Source organism: Stigmatopora argus, chromosome 3 (genome assembly GCF_051989625.1).
Source record: "Stigmatopora argus isolate UIUO_Sarg chromosome 3, RoL_Sarg_1.0, whole genome shotgun sequence".
Classification (NCBI taxonomy): Eukaryota; Metazoa; Chordata; class Actinopteri; order Syngnathiformes; family Syngnathidae; genus Stigmatopora; species Stigmatopora argus.
This window is the reverse complement of record NC_135389.1, coordinates 10,208,769-10,227,584: the sequence shown is the minus strand read 5'-3', so window position 1 is coordinate 10,227,584 and position 18,816 is coordinate 10,208,769. Positions and strand designations below refer to the sequence as shown.

The window sequence follows — 18,816 nt, the reverse complement described above, 5'->3', positions numbered from 1 at the left end:
TATGCAAGCTAGGACAAAATCATTCCACCAATGTCATTTTACAGTCACTTGTTCTTAGTGAGTGCATTTGTGTCATTTGAGGTGCAATCTCTGCTAATGGAAAAGAATACAATTTATTTCCACGCAGTCGGTGGCCCTAGGTCAAATCAACCTGTCGCCATTCATAAAAGATGATCAACATTTCTTATCCTACATACCTTTTTCTTTTGCTTTTTTTGCTTGACAATTGACAATTTTAAATATGAGTAATTGGAGAAACAGTCCCATGTCTATTAGAGTTGACCTTGCATTGGTCAGCACTACTGATTTGGCAGATAAGACAGACTTGACAACACAAATGGTTCTATTTCTGTCTCACCCATGCAGTGCAACCCAAACCACGTCGATTAGTTTGTTGTGTAGTGATCCCAGCCAATAAAGGCTTACCATCACAGCGAGGCTCTGCCCGTGACAATTTCATAGAAGAAAAGTGCATTTCTACTATAATGCTGGAGAAGGTTAGCGTATGGTTGATATTGCACACAGGTGTACAACCGCACAACACACAAGCAGACAACTTATGCAACTCAGCTGTCACGTGATGGTTACATCAACGCATTCCATTTGTAAATAGAGTCCATCGAAAGCCATGATTCTGTATGAATTCACACATTCATGAAATTATTATTGTATTTTTTTCTATTTTTAATTTCTTAAATTACCCTACTGATATGCGCAAGATTGCGGGTTGGCTTGGCAGGAGGGTCACACACGGACATCAGTGGTCATGGTGGAAGGCGGTCTAGAGTTTCCCATTTCATTGCGTAGATCTTATTGCCCAAATCAATGTGATCAGGTACTTTTATGTACTGTGTGTGTATCAACCTTGCACTGACCAAACCAATTTCAGAATATGCATTATTTAGTGGCACACTTGAATTCTTGGGTGTCATGTTGATTGTTGTCAGCTATTTCTATCTACTGTCTTTGTCTGTGTTAACAGTTGTTCCTAATAGCAAAGTTGTGAGTAAGGCCGTATTTAGTCAATTTCTTGAGGCTAACACAGTAGCAGTGTTCAGTGTTTTGCTTTTATCATTTTGTAAGTATTCTATAACCGTTTCGCATTTGTCATGATTCCATATTCCATTAAGAAGTTATTTGTCATGAAAATATCATTTGTATCGTAGTTAGGGAAAAATATCCCCAATTGTTGTATATAGTCAAATAGTCTCAATGTATGTTTTTGATTCCAATAATAATGCTATTTAAAATGTTATTTTGGGTGTCATTAAAGGGAATGGAATGAAACCTTCTTAACTACCATTAACCACTATTTCCATCCTCCTCCTTTCTCTCCCCCAAGACTTTCTGTACAGGGAATTGCCAAAATCTGGCCTAAAATAAAATGCCACTTATTTGGTGCAGACTAGCGATGTTTGGAATACAACAGTAGGGCAAATAAAACCTGAATCCCCCCAAATTCCAACATAATATAGGATTAGACATTCATACAATTTCCTGAAAAATATTTCATATCCCTGATGACTGAGCATTGATTTATTTTAAAAAAATCTTAAATTAAGTTCACATACACATTAGAAAAATAAATATGTATTACATCCACAGCGTGCTCTGAGAGGTATTTTTTGGTATTTAGCAAGCTGTGCCAAAATGTAGAAAATATGTACAATATTTAACAACATAAAAAAATCAAAAGTGTAGTCAATTGAGGCAATTTTTTTTCCATAGCATTCTTGTGATATGTCGTGATGATTCACAAGAAAAGTTTCCATATCTCCTCCTGTAAACAAGCAAATAAACAAACAAAACAAAATCATTTGGATAGTCAATCAATATGTATAGTGGCGTCCTTTCCACTACTTTGCAGTCACTACTATGTAATCATTTACTTTCTATCATCAAGCTATGATAAATGCTCTATTAAAGATATAGAATCAACAATCATTTCCTCATGATAGAGTTGACATGTTAAGCTTGAAAACATCCTGCGACCGACATAATCATAATACAATAAAAATGGAAACATTAGTATTAGAGTAAGTATTTTGTCCACAACTGTTATAGCCTCGACTGAAGAAAGACACAAACATGCAGTCCGTTTATGTATAGTTATATTAACTTACTCATATATTGGCCTATAATTAACATTCAAGGAAGGTGCCACTGTGTTTGAGTGGTCAGCATGTCTGCCTCTTGGGTTAAATCCGGTTCTCTTGCCTCCCAATGTTGTATGAGTGTGTGCCTAAATGTTGTTTCCCTCCTGCAGTTTATAGTGTACCCCGCCCAGTGCCCGTAGTTTGTTGGGAAAGGCTCTAGCACCCCTGCGAATCTGGTGAAGATAAATGGCGATGTACCGTATTTTCACGACTATATGGCGCATCACATTTTAAGACGCAGTGTCAGTAACGAATGGTATTTCTGTATTTGACACACACAAAAGACGCACCGTTTTTAAAGAAGCAACCAGGCATGGCAAAACATACACCAGCTTAAACATACGGACACACGCTAAAAACACGTTTTTAAAAAGCCAATGGAAGCAAAACTGAGTTCGGTTGTACTTTATTTAGCCATTTACAATGTACTCACGTCATCATCACCCACAAATCCATCAAAGTCCTCATTTTCTGTGTCCGAATTGAACAATTGTCCAAATGAGTCATCGAAAAGTTTTATACGTTCGTCCAGGCGGCCACAATCCATTCGCAAATAGTAGCTAGCTAGTAGCTAGCGTAACTAGCCCAGCGCTGCCTGCCACCGTTCGTAAAGCTGTGTTGATGTCGATGTCCAGGCCACAATCCATTTGCAAATAGTAGCTAGCTAGAAGCTAGCGTAACTAGCCCGGCGCTGCCTGCCACCGTTCGTAAAGCTGTGTTGATGTCGATGTCCAGGCCACAATCCATTCGCAAATAGTAGCTAGCTAGTAGCTAGCATAACTAGCCCGGTGCTGCTTGCCACCGTTCGTAAAGCTGTGTTGATGTCGATGTCCAGGCCACAATCCGTTCGCAAATAGTAGCTAGCTAGTAGCTAGCGGCAGGAGTTCTTTTGTAAATCCAGCCGGAATGACGGTGAGCACCAAATTAGTGTGCTCGCCGTCATACTGGGTGTATTGACAAAAGAACTATACATCCCAGCAGTCACTGCGCAGTACTTTTTCTACGGGGAAAATAGTAGAGTCGGGGGCTGCTTGCCGTAGTTGTGAGAGCTGTACAGGATGGTGTACCCTATCGACTGATTTATTTTATTTTATCGTGATAACAATTTTGCTATTGGTCCATATATAAAGCGCACTGGATTAATAGGCCCCCTGTCTATTTTGGAGGAAATTTAAGACTTATAGTCGTGAAAGTACAGTAGATGAAAATCTTTCAATAACCTTTCCTTACCAACTTGATTCAGTAAGCAATCCAACCTTGTGCAGTTTAACAAAATGTTTACAACAAACAACCACGTTTATTCAAAGCATTTAATTTCATTAATCCCTTTGATTTGTTTGTCTAACATTGTTATTTATTTAAAATCGGTCTTGATATTTTTTTCGATTAGATTTTTATGGTTCACATATTCTATACATTAATGTGATAGTTTTTAATGTTAATGCAACACTTCCAAGTCCTCCTTTTGCTCTAGTTGCACATCTTCAAATGCACATCATCGTTGTTGATTTTGGTACTGCTACTATGCCAACTGCACTGTGCTGAAGTGCTGAGAGCAAGAATCCACAGGGTGGTGCTCTCCCAACACTAATATTCTGCACAAGGTCACAAGGCAAACTGCAAAAACGACCTAGTCACGAGCACCATGTGGTCCGCTAAAAGGTGCAACTTGTACGCCTTTACTCAAAATCCAACAACCTGCAGTGAATTGTGTTCCTACAAACCCATTTTTAAAATATGTTCACTGCTTTAAAGATAAAGTCAGATACGGTCATGTACAACAGTTTAATGCCCAGTATTCATTGAATATCTTATGTATATTTATTAGCGGAGTCGCTAAAGAGCTAAATAATGTTTAATTTTATTTTATGAATACTATATGTTTCCCTTTTTAAACCAACGCAAAAAAGAACATGAATGATGCCACTTGGATTTTATTGGGATCCTACTTAGATTTTTGAGGTATACAACAATGTAAATTAATCCTTCGACTTCGTTTGACCAATGTGTAGTGATTGCAATTCCAATTTGACAATTTAGAGGAGTGGGAAATATTAAAGTGAATAGAATGAAGTTAATCATTTTTCTGTATGTATTGATTTTTAGTCATTACATGATTGAAAACTTGTCCAATTGGTGATGCACTTGAACTTTGATGGTACTACTGATTATGTAAGACCTGGTAAGTTACGATTGACATGACAACAACACAAACAGTAGGCAGCCGAAAAAAGAAAATAAAAATGTCCACATTCTTGTTCTGGAACAGCCAAGATAAAAGCTACCACGTGAAGAGATTGGACAGATAAAGATACATAAATCTAGTTTTACTTTGAGACATGCCCTGCTGTATAACCATAACCATTCCTGGTTCACTTTAATAGAATTCTAATAGCTAATCGTGTCTGATAGTGGAAGAAAAGAAGGCCTACAATGACAAGAACGGTTCATGTGACTTACCATAAAACTACTCGCACGTCTTCTCATACATCGGTCAACTTCCCCGTGTAGATCTCAATCTGCGTCAGGCTCTCCAGGTCGTCCTCCTGGTAGGACTCAGTCTTGGACAGGGACTGTTCACTTTTGCTGGAGTTGAAGTCACCGGAGGATGTTTGTGGCTGTCCACAAGTCACGTGCACGTACTGCAAGTTATCCTCATTATCATTCTCTCGATGGTAAAAGTAGTTGAAGTTAGAGACGATGACGGGAACTGGGAGAGCAATAGTTAGCACGCCGGCTATGGCACACAAGGATCCTACAAACTTTCCTCCAATAGTGGACGGGCACATATCCCCATAGCCCACCGTCGTCATGGTCACCACCGCCCACCAGAAGGCATCAGGGATGCTGGAAAAGCCTGATTCTGGGTCTTCCGCTTCCGCAAAATACACTGAACTGGAGAACAGGACCACCCCAATGATGAGGAAGAATATCAAGAGGCCCAGCTCCCTTAAGCTGGCGTGAAGGGTCTGCCCGAGGATCTGAAGACCCTTGGAGTGTCTGGAGAGTTTAAAGATCCGAAAGACTCGGACCAAACGGATAACCCTGAGAATGGCGAGTGACGCGGCTTGTTGGCTGCTGCCCTGGTGCTCAGCTAGATCCAACCCCAAGGTGATGAAATACGGTGCGATGGCCACCACGTCGATGATGTTCATGATGTTCTTGAAGAATGCTGCTTTGCTGGGGCATGAGAGAAACCTCATGGTGAATTCAAAGGAGAACCACACAATGCAAAGTGTTTCCACCATGAAGAAAGGGTCTGTGAAGGGACTGCGCACCTTCCCATGGGCGCTCCCGTTAATGTGGAGCTCCTGCACTAACACGGGGACCTCTCGAAATTCAGGCAATGTCTCCAAGCAGAATATAATGATGGATATCAGGATAACCACCACAGAGACTATCGCAATAATCCGGGCGGGTCCGGAACTTTCCGGATATTCGAAAAGGAGCCAGAGTTGTCTCTGAAACTCGTTGTTCGGCAGAGGTTGGTCCTCCTCCCTTGTCAGGCCCTCATCATCTCGGAAAAGCTCAATGGTCTCCTCGTCAAACTCGTAGAACTTGATCTCTTCCAGGAAAATATCCACGGGGACGCTCACAGGTCTCCGCAGCCTCCCCCCAGACTGGTAGTAGTACAGGATGGCGTCAAAGCTGGGCCTGTTCCTATCGAAGAAGTACTCGTTCCTCAGAGGGTCAAAGAAGCGCATCCTTTTGCGCGGGTCCCCCAGAAGCGTGCTGGGGAAGCGTGACAGGGTCTTCAGTTGGGTCTCAAAGCGCAGACCTGAGATGTTAATTACCACCCTCTCGCTGCACTCCTGCTCCTCTGAATCATCAGGCAACTGAGGAACAACCACCACCGTCTCGTCGCGATTCTCCTGGGACACCACAGTCATCTTTTTACCCTTCCAGAAGGGTCGCCACTCACCTGTCAAGTGTCCTTTCTCATGCAATTGTCACATGCATGTGAAGTCCCAAAGTTTTGAAGGTTCCCAAAGAAACTTCCCCCAGGAGAGGGACTTCTAGCCAGTACCACTGCGCTTGATTTACACTGTACTCTTGTCAGATTGGTGCCCGGCCGTGTCAGACTGATCTCCCCCTTGTATTAAAACACACCAATGGGCAGAGGTGCCTATCATATTCACACCATTTTAAACTGCTCGGCCCTCCCCAAGTTGGAAGACCAGATGACACTTACTGCCTGCCTCTACCGCTGTCTCTCCAGTAACGTTCGGCTTCAATAAACACGGAAGCTCCCACTATTGATGTTCTTCTCACTGACACTCCCAATGCCCGAGAGCCTTATTCTCGTTCGTGTTTCTGAGGGTCCCTGTGACAAATGTGCTCCCTCCTGGTTGCCAGTCCCTCATTCATGAAATCATGGTGCTATTCCTGTCGCAAGGGGAACCCGTCGGTGTCCCCTCGCTCACACTTTAAGAAACAGGACCGTCACCGCCATGATGAACTTATATTTAATGTGGCCAAAATAAGCTAAAATGGTTATGAGACGTGATTCCCCCCAACTGACTGGCGGGCCCTTGCCAATGGAAAATGCTAGCTTGACAGATACTTGAGACGTAGGGGCAAGGTTGTCTTCTTCAGGAAGCCCAGGGCCAAAATAACACAGCGCTAAAAGGGCTCAATTGTACAACCTGGATCACAGGGGGCAGTCGGTGGTAGGAGTGTGTAGGTTGGGGCGTACCCAATGAAGACAAGTGTCCTGGTGATTTTGGGCTTGGCTTTTCCACTTTCACTTTAATTCAGTCATAGAGCTTGGTCATAACAGTTGTCAATCATCCGGCAAGATTAGTCTTGATCCAGTATTCTTATGCACTCTAAGCATCCAGTCTTTCCAATCTCTTCACATTCACACTAGGGTATAACTACAACTTTTTGTTATTGTTTGTGTCTATGCAGGCAGCTCATTGCTACGGTTTATTCTTGACCATGTGTCCTGCATTCTCTGTACAAAGTTTACCAATTCTCATGCAAAATGAACCAAAAACACAGTTTCTACGTGTCACCAAAACAAAATTCATACTTGGTGAAGCAGCATGTGGCTCAATGCCCAAGATTGTTCTTGACCTTGCATGTTGCATTCGGCCATGTGCTTTTATGATAGCATATGGCTGTCAATCAATCAATGTTGCTAAAATTATACACCCATCTCAACTGTCTAGTACATGTCATCACACACTTTAATAGTCTGTTATTTGTATATGTCTATGCCAGCATGTGTGTGCTTACAACAATAACATTGCACTTTTCTGGCTTGGAACAAAAGAGAGTCTAGTGTTGGTGTAAGGAAGCATTGCCACTTACTAGTGGCTGCAGTTCTAGCAAATAGAGCGTGGGGATTTCGTTGAGTGTATCCAAGGTAACAAGCAATAACAAACAACATAGGAATGGACACGTGATTTATAATCTGGTAGGACGGGCGGGGTAAAGGCCGGTGTTATATTGGGGGTCTTCAGTCACACATTCATTCCGATGTTTTGCTGCCCTTTCTATGTGACACATGGACAGCCTTTTTTAAAGAGAAGTGTCTCATCAACTGAACTGAAATTACACGACAGCAGTAATTCCACTAGAAATCATCTTTTTTTTGTTTTGTTTTTTACATTTGAAAAAATATACAGTGGTACCTCGACATACGATCGTAATCCGTTCCGAGACTGAGATCGTATGACGAGATTCTCGTAACTCGAGCGGACGTTTCCCATTGAAATGAATGGAAAACAAATTAATTCGTTCCAACCCTCTGAAAAAACACCAAAAACAGGATATTGGATTGGAAAAAATGTTTTATTTCTTCTAATTCGCCATATATTGACAACGTAATAAATAACGAGTGTTTTAATAGTAATAATGTGTTAAATAGAAGTAAAATTAGACGCATTTCGCCGGGGATATAGACAGCGACATACACCCGGAGGCGGGGGGAGGTGTTGGGGGGGACTTTATCCACGGCAACGACGCACTCATGTAAAACATGTTTTATTTCTTCTAATTCACCATGTATTGACAAAGTAATAAATAACGAGTGGTTTAATAGTAATAAAATGTGTTTAATAGAAGTAAAATTAGACGCATTTCGCGGAGGGGAAGGCAACGACACACACGGAGGCGGGGGGAGGTGTTGGGGGGACTTTATCCACGGCACTCGTAAACGAACAAACACATTTTAATTAACTTGGATTAATATATACAGACACTCAACGTTTAATGTAACTTCACACAAAACTGAATTCTAATTTTGTTTTAATCTTTTTTACCTTTGTAACGGGTTGACCCCACCCAGACGTTCCGCCGGAGCCTTCAAAACGAACGCATCAAGAGTTGTTTGGAACAAGCTGCTTCCCCGTGTCTGATTACCAAGTGTATATTCCAGATCTTTTCTTTGCAAAACTCTGCCGATCCATTGTTGTTTACCTGGTATGTAAATGTAGACCAAAGTGGGGAGGGAACGGTTGTGGAAATGCAAAGTCCGCCCAGTGCGCGTAGATATATTTTATACACGAAAGAGATGCAAAAAAGACAGTGCCATGGCCACCTTGCTTGGTCGCATCACAAAATTTTGATCGCATCTCGGGCGAATTATTCGATCGAAATTTCCATCGTAAGACGAGAATATTGCATGACGAGCGGTTGTATGACGAGGCATGACTGTACATATACAGTGGTACCTCGTCATACGACCGTTCGTCATACGGAATGCTCGTCTTACGGGGGAAATTTCGATCGAATAATTCGCCCGTGATGCGGTCAAAATTTCATGATGCGACCAAGACAGGTCGCCATGGCATTTTTTTGTTTTTGCATCTCTTTCGTGTAAAAAATATGTCTACGAGCACTGGTGGGCGGACTTTGCATTTCCACACCCGTTTTCCCCCCACTTGGTCTACATTTACATACCAGGTAAACAATACGTATTACAATGGATCGGCAAAGTTTTGCTAAGAAAAGGCGACCGTTGACAATGGACATGAAACGCGAAATAATTGAAAAACATGAGCGTGGGGTACGTGTTACCGAGCTCGCTCGGCAATACGAGAGGAATACGTCAACCATATCCTCCATCCTTAAGCAGAGGGACGCAATTAAGGAGAAGAGGCCGACCAAAGGACTATCTATCATTTCCCACCGGCGCAGTGACATTCACGACGAGATGGAGAACCTTCTTTTATTGTGGATAAAAGATAAACAATTAGCAGGAGATAGCCTGGCCGAGTCTACCATTTGTGAAAAAGCCAGCCGAATTTACATAGATTTGATATCAACGAAAGGAGAGCCTTCAACAACTTCACAAACATTTAAAGCGAGTCATGGCTGGTTCGAAAAATTTAAAAAACGATCTGGAATACACTGTGTAATCCGACACGGAGAAGCGGCGAGTTGCAATTCAAAAGCTGCGGTGGAATTTATCAAGACATTTGCCTTGATTATCGCCCAGGAAAATTACACCCCCAGCAAGTTTTCAACTGCGATGAAACTGGTCTTTTTTGGAAAAAAATGCCCAGGCGAACATTCATCGTGGCAGAAGAGAAGGCATTACCGGGACACAAACCTATGAAAGACCGCTTAACGCTAGCGTTGTGTGCTAATGCCAGCGGTGACTGTAAAATTAAGCCACTACTGGTGTACAATTTATTCAAGAAATGCTTCGATGTGACAGATGACACAGAGCTAACCCTTCGTGAATTTTGGAAAGAGCACTTGATGAGGCAGATGTGAATGACCTAATCGCCGAGCACCACGAAGAACTCATGACACAGGATTTAATCGACCTACAGGAGCGTGAACATTTGTTGCCGGAACTTAGTAGCGAGGAGGCGGTGGAAGAGGCGACTACAAAAGATATCAAAGACATGCTCGCGAAGTAGCAAGAGGTTTCGGATTTTATAGAAACGATTCACCCTGACAAACTGGCAAGTGGTCGCACATCATCGTATTATGATGACATTTGTATGCGACATTATCGAAATATTTTGAAGGGTAGACAAAAACAAACAACTCTTGATGCGTTCGTTTTGAAGACTTCGGCGGAGCGGCCAGGTGGTGTCAACCCGTAGAACTAAGTAAGGTAAAAAAGATTACAACTAATTTAGAATTTAGTTTTGTTTGAAGTTACATTAAAGGTTGAGTGTCTGTTTTTTTTAGTTATCCAAGTTAATTTAAATTTGTTTGTTCGTTTAAGAGTGCAATGTTGCCGTGGAGAAAGTCACCCCGAACAGTCCCCCCCCCCCCTCCGCCTCCGTGTGTGTTGTTCTCTCCCCTCCGCGAAATGTGTCTAATTTTACTCCTATTAAACACATTATTACTATCAAACCACTCGTTATTTATTACTTTGTTAATAGATGGTGAATTATAAGAAATAAAACATGTTTTCCAATCCAATATCCTGTTTTTGGTGTTTTCTTCAGATAGTTGGAACGAATTAATTTGTTTCCCATTCATTTCAATGGGAAACGTTCGTTCGAGTTACGAGAACCTCGTCATACGAGCTCAGTTCCGGAACGGATTAAGCTCGTATCTCGAGGTACCACTGTATTTAGAAGATATAAGGTATTTTCTGTGTTCTGCTTAGGGTTGCCAACTCTCTTGAATCCTCGATCTCAGGGTTAGGGTCTACCGGTCCGCCTTCCTATTTGAAGTTGATTGTCAAAATATACATAAACAGACACATCTCATAGATTAAAACACCTAGTGTTATGGGTGGCCCTGTGGTTAAGTGGTTTACGCGTTTGCCTCGCAGTTCTAGGGTCGAGGGTTCGATCGCAGGTCCAGGTCCCGTGTGGAATTTGCATGTTCTTCCCCGGGCCTGCATGGGTTTCCTCTGGGTTTCCTCCCACATTCCATAAACATGCATGGTAGACTGGTTGGACACTAAATTGCCCTTAGGTATGAGTGTGAGCGTGAATTGTTGTTTGTCTCCTTGTGCACTGTGATTGGCTGACCAGCAATTCAGGGTGACCCCCGCCTCGTCCCCAAAGTCAGCTGGGATATGCTCCAGCAACCCCCGGGACCCTTGTGAGGATAAAGCGGTTCAGAAAATGAATGAATGAATATAATACAGTGCTCTTTTATTATTAAAGGAGAATTTGAGATTTGATTGTTTTGAGTTATGAACATAATCGCAGTGAAAAGAATTCCTCACTCAATTTACCACTGTATTTATGAACAATATTTATAACAGTATTTGTTTTGGCTGTTAGCATTCTCGTCAGAGCGAATACGTCACGCACGGATGCAGCCTTTGCTGCAGGTGCACATTTTCCAGAAGCTTCCGTACGTCTAGCAAATGTAGAAGGGTTTGTGCATGTAATGACGTGTTACGCGGGAAAGACGCGCATGCCAGGGAGGGCGATGTATATGAAGTGTGTGCCACTCAAATTTAGGACATCCCTGGCCCGCAGACCACACAGCCCCCACCCTCGTTGTAAGACTATATCACGAAGCAGTCGTGGGAAATACCCAAATCCCAATACTTGCTTACTCCAAGTTTTTTTAATCACATTTCAAGAGTTTGGTCTTTTGAACATTTATTAATATAAATCTTAAAATCAATGTGAATTGGGAGGATAAGTGTGTTAGTCCTCTGGAACTTACTGCATTCATTTTGGCATGAATTGGTCATAAAATATGGTCTGAACTCTAATCTAAAAGATTAGATAAAATAGATAAAAAAAAGATAACCCGAGTATACAGAAATTAGAACCACAGAAACAGTTATTATAATTAAATTTGTTCACATTTTAATATTGATTTAGATTAGATCACATTTTACGACCAGTTCATGTAAGAATTTTTTTGTAGTTGGTTGTTTTGCAGTTTATGGGCATTTTCATTTTGTTCTGCAAAGTTAGTTTCAGTGATATCAATCTAAATATATGTATTTATCACTGCTGTCAAGCAGTAATAATATTTTTATTACAATTAATCGCATCCCACAGTTAATACATTTTTATCCACCCGATGATGCAGTGGTTCTTCCGCCTGACTTTGGTGCCGGGCAGTCTGGGTTCGATTCCCACTCGGTAGCAGTGTGATTATGAGCAAAAGTGGTTGTCTGTTATATTGTGCCCTGCGATTGGCTGGCAACCAATTCAGGGTGTCCCCCGCCTGATGTCCGTCCGTGGTTGGCTGGGATAGGCCAACAGCCCCCTCCGTGACACTTGTGAGGATAAGTGGTATTGAAGATGACTAAATGAATATACTTTTTCAAATTATTACTATATATATATCTATATCTATATCTATATATAATCTCATTTTCTGATCCGCTTTATCCTCACTAAGGTCGCGGAGGGTGCTGGAGCCTATCCCAGCTGACTTCGGGCCAGAGGTGGGGAACACTCTGAATCAGTGGCCAGCCAATCGCAGGGCACCAAGAGACAGACAACCTTGCACACTCACACCCATACCTAGGGGCAATTTAGAGTGTGCAAGTTTTTGGAATGTGGGAGGAAACCGGATTACCCGGAGGAAACCCACACGGTTAGAACATGCAAACTCCACACAGATGGACATGACCTGGATTTGAACCCAGGACCCCAGAGCTGTGAGGCCGACGCGCTAACCACTCGTGCCAACCGGGCTGCCATATATAACCCTGGCGGGCAAGCGTGTGACAAGGATACGGCGAGTTGATTCCAAGGAAGCATTTCACTCTCGTTTCATTTTTCGCCGGGCGCCTCGATACCTTGGTGAAAAAAAAAACATCCTCCAGTGCCAATTTAGGAAGATAGCATGGTAAAAGAGTAGGAGAAGTGGTAAGTATATATATATATATATATATATATATATATATATATATATATATATATATATATATATATATATATATATATAACCTTCACTTACCACTTCTCCTACAATTTTACCATGCTATCTTCCTTAATTGGCACTGGAGGATTTTTTTTTCCACCAAGGTATCGAGGCACCCAGCGAAAAATGAAACGAGAGTGAAATGCTTCCTTGGAATTAACTCGCTGTATCCTTGTCACACGCTTCCCCACTAGGCTTAGCTTCTCAGGCCTTGATTAAGCCTTGGACTTTTTTAGCGGATGATGTCGTGCTTGATACGTGCCAGGGTTGGGGACTCCAGTCTCAGGAGGGTGGTGGTGTCTGTGGACACCTTTAAATCTTGCTAGTTTTTAACACTTTACTGCTATGGTAACAGGTGCAGTTAGAGTAGTGCCTGGACTTGAGTTTGATGAGTTAAAGGCTAATACTTCAACAACAAGGACAATGATTGAATGGTTGAAGAAAAAGTAAAACTTAAAATGAGGAATTAAATTAACAATTGAAACAGAATATAAAATACGTCATCATATTGAAAGAGGACTGCATAGAATACTCTTACTTGTTTTTTAAATGTAGTCAATTATTTTGATTAATTTTTTGGGGTAAATTAGAATCCAAAGAAAAATAGTAGCTAGTGAATTCAGTAAATTCATCAAAAGTCAGGTACAGATGTAATTTCTTACCTAAGATAACCATATTTGTTAATCTAATAAACAAACAAAGCTAAAAACATTTCTAATCATCATGATCTATTTGGTCTTCTTCTCTGTGCGGCAACTCTTTTCTCTCTTTCTACCGACGGCTTTTCCTTTTCCTGGCGAGTTGTCGAAGAACTCGCCGCCCGATCGTCAAAACATCGCGCCTGTGCAAATAATCGCGAAAATCCTCTGAAATGAACGGCGCTTTGCGATTATTTTCTTTCAAGGTAGCGGGCGAGGGAGCGGCGTGTTGACACTGGCACGCACAAGGCTTCGCTTGTTCAACATCGTCGATGGCTTTGCTCTGCGTTTTTGCGCTTCGTCACCCGCATGGCGAAGCAAGCCAAAATTAGGAGTAAAATCACAACTTGTTTCTCTTGAAAAGCCACAGTTTTCAGTTGCTTGGCGTTCGTTATGTGTTTATGTTATATCTTGCCTATTCATTTTCCAAGCTATCAATTACTAAGTAGTTGGACAAGTACTCATTCCTTATCTGCACTCTGGTATCCAGTTTTCACTTCATTGGCAAACATTTAAAGACTTTTTATAACACTATGAACAATTTTAAATAACCGACTGTCCGAGCTAAGGTCAAAGATACAACTCTTTTCATTACCATGTAATGTAACTTTAATTGCACTCTGACATTGCAGTTAATATTCAAGCCCTCCAGTTTAGATTATTTCCAAAGGAGGGATTTGGCCGTGTCTGTGGACGTTGTATTTTCAGCTTTCAGTGGTGCTGTAACCCAATCCCGTCCGAAGGCGGCGACTTTCAGGGAGTTCTATAAATAAACAGGCCACACTTGGCGACACGGCCCGCGCAGTGATTAGCTCATGGCAGCGCCCGTGTGAGCCCGGCGGCTCGCTCGGCCGCAAGTATTTTCTTCCACTCACTCGAGGAGTGTGTGTCAAGAATGCGGTCTCATAGGAATCCGCAAACTTCGCTTTATATTGTGTGTAGGGCTTTTAACACAAATTTGCTAATGAATGCTGCTTGTTAAGTGTCGAGCGGTTGGCTTCAAAGCTACCTGGCTTGCACGCATGTCTGCTTTGGTTATATTTGACAGCGTTGACTTTCGATTTATTGCCAGTTAACGCCAGCAAGGACCTATTTGCTTTAGACATTAACTTCATGTTCAGCTACATAGTAGTGACATGAGGCTGCATTTGAAGTCTGCGGGAAGCTTTAACTGCGCAAACAGTTACATCTTTGCTCAGGATAGACCCTTAAAAAGGCCTCATTCTTTGGGGGAGGTTGGGGCGGCACATGAAATGCACTTAAAAATTGGGCGTGGAATTGTTATTGTTATAACCCTTCAGACAGTTATTACTTTCCCCCATATTTCTGACCAATCCACTACTCTACTGTAGTCAGATCACTGTCACATCTAGCCAATTGTCTTGAATGGTGCACCAGCATCTTTTACCATTGACAACAATGACAGTATTTAGAGGACCATCCTTTAGGTTTCTGAGTTCTAACTACTGGGTGTGGCAAAAAGACGATCTGCTGCCTTTTTAATGTAAATCTAGGTATCAAAAGGTTAAGGGGCTAAACAAAAAACATGCTGCTGAAAACAGGCATTTTTAATGATCGCAACATTCATGCTCACTTATCACGCAAACGCTGAGACGGTGACGAAATGCGTTGTTAGGCGTCTTTTTCTACATTTTGATGTATCATCTTAATGCATTCAGTGTTTTGTGAGTGTGTTTGTCAAGGGGTGCAGCGATTTCATTAAGTTACATTTTGGCTCCAGCGTCATTGTTCTGAAAATAGCCTGACCAAATGGGATATAGATTTCTGTCTGAAAAAAAAGGAAATTACCGAATGTATTCGAGCATAACGCGCACCCATAATTTGTGACTAAAAATTGTCATGCTTTTTATTTTCTCACTATTTCTCAGCTCACACCAAGGATTGCACGGGTACTGGTAACTGGCCAATGCTGAACACATATCGCCATGACAAAACATTTATTCACAACATATAGAAAGGAAACCTGGTAAAACAAACTACCAGTATGAGCACAATTCTCAAATGGAATTTAGAGAGGACACTTCATAATAAGGCACAATGTGACATCACACTGTTACCAATTTCAAAATCTAATGTTTGTGGAATGAACTTTTTTTGCCAAAGCAATTACAATCAAATTATAAGGTACATAGATAACACTGTTAATTCAGGAAACACTCATGTTCTTATGCATGATTCATGTAGCATGGATGATTTTAAATATTGTAAAATGGGAAAAAAGTTATTTGTGTTTATTTTCTTATTTCACAGAAAAAGATCACATATGAATAAGAGCACATTTACATTTTCTATCCTTCCAAGGTTAAAATTTAAGATAATTCAAAGTCTTCAAAGAAGTGAACTGAATATTTCTAGAATGCGGGAAAACACAGATATGAAGTCCCTATCGCTGAACAGCGGTTTGAAAAGTCAATTATTTCTAACGATGCCCATTGTTAGTTGAAAACCAAATCAGTGTCCAATAAGGCTATCTTACTGGGGTGCCATCTAAAAACTGTCTGCATCCACACTGATGACTTGCGGATTCACTCTGTTCCCACGACATCCAAAGAGCCAGGCCGCCCTCCGGTGGCGGTATCGCTTGGCCAGCAATACGTACAGCACCGGGTTGATGCACGGGTGCAAGTACTGCAACACGGTACATAAAAAGTAGAAGAGCTCCCATGCCCACCCGTGGCGGTACAGGCCCAAGTAAAAGCACAGCTCCAGGATGTAGCCAGGCAACCAACAAACCGAGAAGGTGGCGGCAGCCAAGAACACCATCAGAGAGGCCCTCCGCGTGTTCCTGGTACTGGATGTCGACATCACCGGACTCCTGTGGAGAAAGAGAGCCAGCCGAATGTAGTTGAAGGCGATCACCAACATGGGGATGAAGTAGAAGAGCACAAATTGGCTGAGGACCACTTGGTAGTGATGCTCGTGGATGGTGGGCAGGCAGAAGGTGAAGCTGACAAGGCTCTCTTTGGTGGCGAACATCCGTAGTGGAAGACTGATGAGGAAGCTCAGGGCCCAAACCAGCACAAACATGAGGATGACCAGATCCATAGCCGGAGGCCGGTAGGGGTTGGTGATGATCATCGCACGAGCCACCGACACTGTGCACAGAGAGTAGATGCTGGCTGCCAGGCTGAACGCCAACATGAACTGGTAGACCTTGCAGGAAATGTTGCCCAGGGGCCACGAGTGGCTCATAGCTGAGTGTAAGGTGAATGGGATGAGCAGCAGAGTGAGGAAGTCGGCCAAAGACATGCTGAGGAGCAGGATGTCCAGACGATTCTTGCGCAACGTCTTGTACTTGGCAAACAGGTAGAAGACCAGCAGGTTGGCACCCAGTCCCACTCCCAGGATCACACCACAGGTGCAGGCGAACACCAAACCGTAGGTGTTGGGGATCGCCATGTTTACCTCTCGCTTGACTTCATCTGCTTGAAAAAGGAAGTGTAGACATTTCACATTGAGTGGCAAAAGTCACCTAGTAGCAAAGGTCTTGTGTGTCTCAACTATGACAAATGTCACAAAGTTAAATAGAATGTAAATCTAACAAAAAGATATTCAAGAGCTAATTCCATGAATTTTTTTTTGGCCTTTCATTATTCACCCGGAAAAATAATAGAGAGAGAGAGAGAGAGAGAGAAATTTGATTCAAGACAGATGTTTTGCGCTTTCATTCCAAGGAGGGAAATAGGAGTTACTTTTCTTTAACTAAACACATTTTTAAAAAAAGACTTGTTTTGCTGTTTCTCTGTCCTTGGTATTTATTGCAAGGTGGGTGGGTGTTGGGTTAGAAGAAATGGCAAAATAATGGTAAATTGATATCGGAGCAAATATTTTTAGGCCATATTACCCAGCCGTAATTGCGTGCGTTCAAAATGCACACCAGGAACTACTTATGTACGGGGTTTGGCAATGTTGCTCACTTCCTTTTAATTAACAAATGCCGAGTGTTTCGTCTGTCTAGTAAATTACTGTCAAAAGTCATAATCTGGTGCCGAATTACATCAAATAGACATATTAATAACAGATGTGATATGATAGCATATGTGTGGCGGCGCTTGCGAAGGCGCCACTATTTTTGATGAGCGGCTAAAATTCTGTCCCAGTATTCCTCAAACTTGAAACATTCAACATAACTGGTATGTTAGGAACTTCAATGTGACTTGCCAACGCTATGATGAGAACATATGTCATCCATACACCATCTTCAGAACACTAAGATACCGGCAAACATCAATACAATGTCACGTATTTCAACATTTCTCACACACTCAAATAAAATACACAGATTCTTTTCCTCATTAAAAGTGTTTGTGGTTGGAATAGCTTTCAAAGTCATTAGTATAACAAGAATCCTGCTTTTATCCTTTCATTTTCATACCATAAATCCTCTTGCAAATATGTAGACATAATACACTTACCATATCATCATTGCCATTGTCCCATTTTTCCAACAACACTTCATGATCAATTTCCTCACAGTCAGAAAAAGTGGGACTATTCATCCAATTGTAGGCCACCGGCTCTTCTCACTTCTCCGGATCACTGTGTGATTACTCAAAACGCGGAACAGCAAACATCACTAGGCTCCCATTGATTCTGGATGAGTGACTTTAAAGAGGAATGGCTAAAGCGCAGCTGTTAGGACGACAAACACCTGCTTCATTTCAGAAACTCGCTGAAGACAAATGTCCAAAATGTCTGGCTTGCCACTGATTTTTGACTTACATTAGAGCCTTAATAGGATTTTTAATAGCCTCATTCACGTTGCAATCCACAATCCAACAAAGCTACATCCATTCGTCATATGTCAGCATGCAAATATGCCACATACAATTCCTCATCATTGCTCCATCAATATTTATCTAGTAACAGGACATAAAACAGTATACAAAGCCGAATTAGAGACGTGATACTATCATATATGTTTATCCTTAAACTTTTCATTGACTATAAAGCAATCATTTTTCAGATGTGCTTTGTCAGTTTTTTCTCAGGGCTGGCATTTTGACTATTTAAAGAAAAAGTTGAATTTTTAATACAGTTTAAGCTACGTAAACCGCCTCTAGTGATTATAAGAGGCCCAAGCGGGATAGAGTGATACGGCAACCCATAGTGGTTGAAAT

At 41.8% G+C, this 18,816-nt stretch overlaps 2 protein-coding genes and 1 long non-coding RNA gene across 4 annotated transcripts in view; 1 reads left to right on the top strand and 2 right to left on the bottom strand.

Moving 5' to 3' along the window:
• LOC144071395 (uncharacterized) overlaps window positions 1–18,816 on the top strand; it is a 71,812-nt gene that overhangs the window by 11,058 nt on the left and 41,938 nt on the right. The gene's annotated exons all lie outside the window — the stretch shown is intronic.
• LOC144071810 (shaker-related potassium channel tsha2-like) lies at window positions 4,640–6,046 on the bottom strand. The gene has a single exon (XM_077597228.1). It carries the CDS (start codon window positions 6,044–6,046, stop codon window positions 4,640–4,642), a length of 1,407 nt encoding a protein of 468 aa, XP_077453354.1.
• On the bottom strand, window positions 16,184–18,223 carry LOC144070954 (galanin receptor 2a). Its single transcript, XM_077595550.1, has 2 exons — window positions 18,112–18,223; window positions 16,184–17,121 (listed from the first exon to the last, which is right to left on the bottom strand). The coding sequence occupies exon 2, from the start codon at window positions 17,093–17,095 to the stop codon at window positions 16,184–16,186; it is 912 nt and encodes a 303-aa protein (XP_077451676.1). The 5' UTR covers window positions 17,096–17,121; window positions 18,112–18,223.

What these genes read in the sequence shown, in the direction of transcription:
- LOC144070954 (XM_077595550.1), bottom strand. Translation starts at nt 17,095, where the DNA reads ATGGCGATCCCCAACACCTACGGTTTGGTGTTCGCCTGCACCTGTGGT.
- LOC144071810 (XM_077597228.1), bottom strand. Translation starts at nt 6,046, where the DNA reads ATGACTGTGGTGTCCCAGGAGAATCGCGACGAGACGGTGGTGGTTGTT.